A 6,128-nucleotide genomic window follows, 5' to 3' on the forward strand; every position below is an offset into this window, starting at 1 on the left:
TTAAATAACAAAACATGTAAAACATATATTCTACCTACTTTATTTTGTTCCAAAAAATAAATTTAATAAAATGGTATAACTCTTATACTTATTTATTAATAAAGATCTAATATCCCAAATTGATAGAGGTCCTTTTTATTAATGGAAAGAGAAATATTGTTTTCACATTAATTTTAAGAATAAAAATATTATTACAAGTGTAAATAGAATATTATAATTGTCAATTTTGTTTTGCTTTTTACCTTGTTTTGCATAGCAATTCCCTCTCTAATAAGGAGTATGGTTCGTCCCAAACTATATCTCACATCAATAATATTAATGTCAAAAACCAAAAAATAATAAATTTTAATTTTTTCAATTAATATAATATATTTTCATTTGTGACGTAGATGCATTGGGATAGAGTGTGAGACAATATATTTTTGCACCTTATTTATGAAAAATACTTTCACGAAGACGTATGTATGTGAAGACAATAATATTACAAATTTAATGTTAATTAAAATTTAGTCATAAATAATACTACGCTATATATCTCTTTAAAAAGTTTTTCTCCTTATTTATATCAAGTGAAAGCATGCATAGGAAAGAGATAGAAATTTTGAAACTCTCAAAGCTTTATGCAATAACATAAACAAATCAAAACCACAAGTTCCTTCATCACAAGAATCTCAAGGAGAAACGAACCAATAGAGATAGTAGGAAGCAGAATTAACAAAGAAAAAAGAGAGAATCTCAATGCAACGTTTCAGCAACACAGTGATTGGGTTCTTGAACCTATTCACACTCTTAGCATCAATACCAATAATTGGTGCAGGTTTATGGCTAGCAAGGAGCACCACAACATGTGAAAACTTTTTCCAAACACCACTTCTTGTTATAGGTTTTGTTGTGCTTGTGATTTCACTAGCAGGATTCATAGGAGCTTGTTTTCATGTGGCTTGGGCACTATGGGTATATTTAGTGATCATGTTGTTACTTATAGCTGCTCTTTTTGGTTTCACTATATTTGGATTTGTTGTAACTGGCCAAGGTGGTGGAGTAGAAGTGCCTGGTAGAGTGTATAAGGAATATCATCTTCATGATTATTCAACATGGTTGAGGAATAAGATAATTAAAGATGGTGTTTATTGGAGCACTATTAGAAGCTGTATTATGGGGTCTAAGACCTGTGCCAAGATTGCATATTGGAACAATCTTGATTATATGAATAGGGATATGTCTCCAATACAGGTATGCATAGTTTCAAATATTTGATTATTTGATATTATACTTTGAGGATTCAAATATTTCATCTGGGCTTAAATTTTTTTTAGTTTTACTTCTCTACGTGGAATTCGGTTTTTTATTAATTAATGAGAGGATATATACATGCTCTAGAAGTAAGTTAAAAAAACTTACTTCACATATTAATTATTTATTCTATAAAAATCTAATGGTTCACGTGATTTGAATTAGTTAATAAATTTAAACTATTAGATTTTTATAGAATAGATGACTAAGATGTAAAATGTGTTTTTTCCAATTAAGTAGAACCCCTCTCATAATTGATTAGGATTATATGCAAATGAGTTTTATAAGAAGGCTGTGAGATAATTAAGCTACTAGCTAAGCTAGAAAAGATGACTTGAAATGTGTGTATGAGTGAAAAAATTTATTTCATTTTTTGCCTTTGCTATTGTGTTGTTTTCAAAATATTCTTCAATAATATTTTCAGTGCAATTAGTATTTCTTCTTTTATGACAACTGATATTTTTTTAACTTTATGCAAAAAGCTTTAAAAATAAGCTATCTTCTCAATTCATGCATTCAGCTGTATTTTGGGTTTGTCACTCTTTTTTTTCTTCAACCTTCTCAAATGAAAGGGTGCATATGTCATCCCTCAAATATGCTTTCACTTATTCCTATCATATATTTGTGGAGCAAAGAAAATTTTCTCAACCCATAAAGTACTAGGTAGGATAATATAAACAAAAAATTCCAATAATTATTCTATCAGAAATGATGAACCAATTTTATATTTTTGGGTTCATTTTTCTATGTATTTCTATAGCAGATTATATGTGGCTACGGATGGAACTCATAAAGCTGATGCAAATTATGCTCACCCTTTTGGGTGGCTTTTAAATATAAATATAAATATTGGTATATGAATGTGGTCTCACTTGATTTGCAAATAATGGTATGCTTATTATTTTCCAGTCATTATTAATGTTATTAGAAAGAAAGAGAAAGTGAGGGTAGAAAGGTGTTTTAAATCACAGTTTTCAGAATCACCACAACTAACATATATTACAATTAGTCGTATTTTCTTACAAATTTTATTTTTTGAAGGACCAAACTAATAAACTAATAAGATGTAAAAATATAAAATGAGTATTTACTGTGACTCTTAGTCTATTGGCAAAGTTTATACACATATGAATGTTACTCTTACCCCATTAGGTTGCTCAATAACCTCAATTTCATTATGTCAGCTCGAAATTAATTTAGTCTCTTAATTACAGCAATTTGTTTTCTTTAACTTTCGTTAAAAAATTGATGCTAAATCATAGTTATGTGTTAATGCAGTCAGGATGTTGCAAACCACCAACATCATGCAACTATTACAACATGGAAACAATGTTGTCCCAAGACCCAGATTGTTATCGTTGGAACAATGCACCAACTTTGCTATGCTATGAGTGTGATTCTTGTAAGGGTGGTGTGCTTGAAAACATAAGAAGGGATTGGCACAAAATCTCTGTTCTTAGTGTTGTCATGCTTGTGTTTCTCATAGCCATTTATTCCATTGGATGTTGTGCTTTTAGAAACACAAGAAGATCTGAAACTGATTACCAACATGGTGAAAATCGCATGACCAAAATTAAACCCAGATGGGATTACCATTGGTGAGTAATTCAAATACCTTTTTAGTATGTTTAGATTATATTGCAAGAATGGAATTTTTTTTATGAAAACCAAAAGGAAAATGAAAAGAAATGATCTTTATTTTATAATTATTTTGAACATAGTTACAAGGTTAGGAACTAATGTATATATATGATTCATTACTTTTTATGTTATTAAAACAACATTTTTTTGGCAAATCTGATACTTGGTTTACACCTAAATGAGATGCCAAATGTGATACATGATACTTAGAGTAAATGAGAGAATACAATAAATGCTTTAAAACTAATAATGGAAAAACTAATAAGATCTTTAAATGCTTTAAAATAATGGAAAATGCTTATTGATTACACTTTTTTCTTTTGTTTCTATTTTTAAATTCCTTTCAAATTATACAATAAACAATCAAACACGTCTCACTCTTCTCTTTTCTATCTTTCTATCTCTTTTATCTATTCAAAAAATATATCTACTCATGATATAAAAGTTTTATGCAGTGTTAATTCATTATTCATTTTTAATTATTATTTTCAAGAAAAGTAATACAAATAAATGATATATTAGCTATACATAAATCTTTACGTAATACATAAATAAATCTTACGGTTTATTCATGAGTATTACTTTTGGTACATTATTACTTGTAGAAGCTTTAACTTTCTCTGTGAAACCCATATGTAGATGCTCTAATCTTTTGACTGCTAAGTAATGCTTTTGGTATGCTTTTTGCAACAGGTGGAGATGGTGGCATGATAAGAAAGAGCAGCTTTTTTAACTGAGAAGCTCTACGACCCATCATTGTGTTTTCTTGTGTGCTCTAAAGATGAGACAATTTACTACTCTCTAGTGTATGGTCACAAAATAACTCAGGGCCTTAGTTTGTTTTTTATAACCACCATCTTATTTAGTTGCACTTGTACATATCTTAATTTGCTTTATATGCAGACTGTTCTTTGTATCCTACTTCTGTTTTGCTCTACTATTCACATTTGTGGGTTTTTTACTACAATAAATTATAGGATTAGAGTGAGAGGGTGGAATGATAGAGTGTGTTATAAGTGTTTAATTGAGACTTAGGTGGTAAATTGTCAATAATAAAATAAATTCAATGTAACTAGATAATAATAATGATAATATTAGTTGAGTTGACATATTATATATATAAAATAAGATTAAGAATGAATACATTATGATTTAGGAGCCTCCAACCACTCAAGAGTCTCATTCTTAATGAGTATGATAAGAGTATAGATATACGAGTAGGATATTACGTGTTGAACCAAAATTTTAAGACATTAATTCTATGGACCTTTTCCACTTATAAAATTTTTCATTCATCCTCTCCTATCCAATTTTTGGACTTTAGACATCAATAAACTTAACAGTAACATTGGATAGTTTCAACAAGGATTGGATTTTTACTTTAACTAAACTATAACCAATTTCGTTACCACCACCATTTATAAGGAAGGCTCAAACCCAGTTCTTCCAAAGTTATTAACTATAGCTTTTGCTCAAACGTGTGTTTGAGGGGATGTAACAACATGAATGAACTCATTATAAATAGGATCATTTCAGAACAAAATTTAGTATGCTACTTATATCATTCACATAATCATTATTACAACATCCATCTTTGCTCTAATTGGACCAGTTATCACCGATTATTTTGAAGTATTGATAGATTTATCTTTATAATTTAAAGTTACACATTTTTTAAATTTAAAAACTATTATATATCATATAAAGTTTAGGGAATTGTTTTATGTTTGGTATGTTGTTAATTGTGCTTCTTTATTTTCACAAAATATTTAGAAATTAAAACTAATATAATATAAAACAACTAAGACTTATATAAATATTTAGAGTGATCCTAGAGCATAAGATAGCTAGAAGAATTCTTTGACCTTGCCATTCACATAACTAATATGTTATTATCGTAATTTTTTTTGTACTATCAAAAGTATCATTCCAGCTTATGGATAAAAAATTAATTTCTTTTAGGATGTGTGATTGCCCCTGCCAATAAGTATTACTCTCAAGAAAAATCAAACTTTTTTTTAAGTTTAAGAATATCAAACCTTTTTTTGGAGCCTCTCAACATTTTTTGAATTTTTTTTCAATATATTTGGCAGAAATCTATTTCCATTACCATTAATAGAGTTTGCACTCTTGGGAAAAGTAAAAAAAAAATCCTTATATCATTTTACAAAACTGAGTTTGAGTTTTCAAATATTAGTCTTCCTACCATACCCCTAAACATTACTTGATCATTCATTTTATTTGTTATTATTTTTAGCAACTGTCACCCTTCCTTTTTTGTCATATGTTGAATAATTAGATTAATTTAATGTGATTGTATTTTAAATATTTAGTGATTGTATTCAATTTAATGCAGTCTTATAAAATTCGGCTCGAACTGGCTGGTCCGAGCGATTTAATTGTGAATCGGACATCTAACCAATCCGAGCATCTCATCTAACCGGTTTTATATTAAATCAGCTTGACTCGGTCAGTTTAAGCCTAAAACTAGTGACTCGAGTGCTCGGATTGGTTGGACCGGCCGAGTAAATCAAAAAATATTTTTTTAAAAAACAACCAAATCGATGTCGTTTGTTAGTTTATATTATAACAAAATTTTCGTTGTTTAATTAAATTTTAAATTTATTGTATGTTTTTGTTGTAGTTAAAACATAGTTCATATGTTGTTTGATTATGTTATCAACTTACTTGTATCATTTTATAGTAGTAAAATATTATTTTTTGTTGTTTAATTAGGCATGATGATATTTTTAAATTTTGAGTATAAGATTACTAAATATTGTTAGTAATATTATGTTCTTTTTAGAATTTTTAATACAAACCGAGTTATTGTCGGTAACTCATTGGCCCAGTACCCTAACCGAGTCATTGACTGGTCCGAGTTCAATAACACTGATTTAATGTGTTGTATCTCTTAATGAATTAAATTGTGATGTTCTTAATGAGTTACTTTTTGATTCAATAATTTAATTATTTTGTAAAATTATTAATACATCAACTTCCATTTTAGTTTTTTTTAGTATTAAATGGAAAGATAAATGATACAGAAAGGGCAATTTGACAACTACATGTCTAAAAATCAATTTGAATAACACAATCCAGACAACATTCATTGTATCAAAAATACTTTTAATCATAAGTATCCAAACATAATTTCAGTTCATCAAACTTGGTCTTGCTATGGGGTAACAATA

General features: G+C 28.3%; 1 protein-coding gene across 1 annotated transcript; it reads left to right on the forward strand.

Annotated features, from left to right (window-relative positions):
• LOC109363271 (tetraspanin-6-like) lies at positions 574-3,853 on the forward strand. The gene is made up of 3 exons (XM_019609478.1): positions 574-1,233; positions 2,572-2,891; positions 3,628-3,853. Exons 1-3 carry the CDS (start codon positions 739-741, stop codon positions 3,665-3,667), a joined length of 855 nt encoding a protein of 284 aa, XP_019465023.1. The 5' UTR covers positions 574-738; the 3' UTR covers positions 3,668-3,853.

This window comes from Lupinus angustifolius, chromosome LG13 (genome assembly GCF_001865875.1).
Source record: "Lupinus angustifolius cultivar Tanjil chromosome LG13, LupAngTanjil_v1.0, whole genome shotgun sequence".
NCBI classification, from domain to species: Eukaryota; Viridiplantae; Streptophyta; class Magnoliopsida; order Fabales; family Fabaceae; genus Lupinus; species Lupinus angustifolius.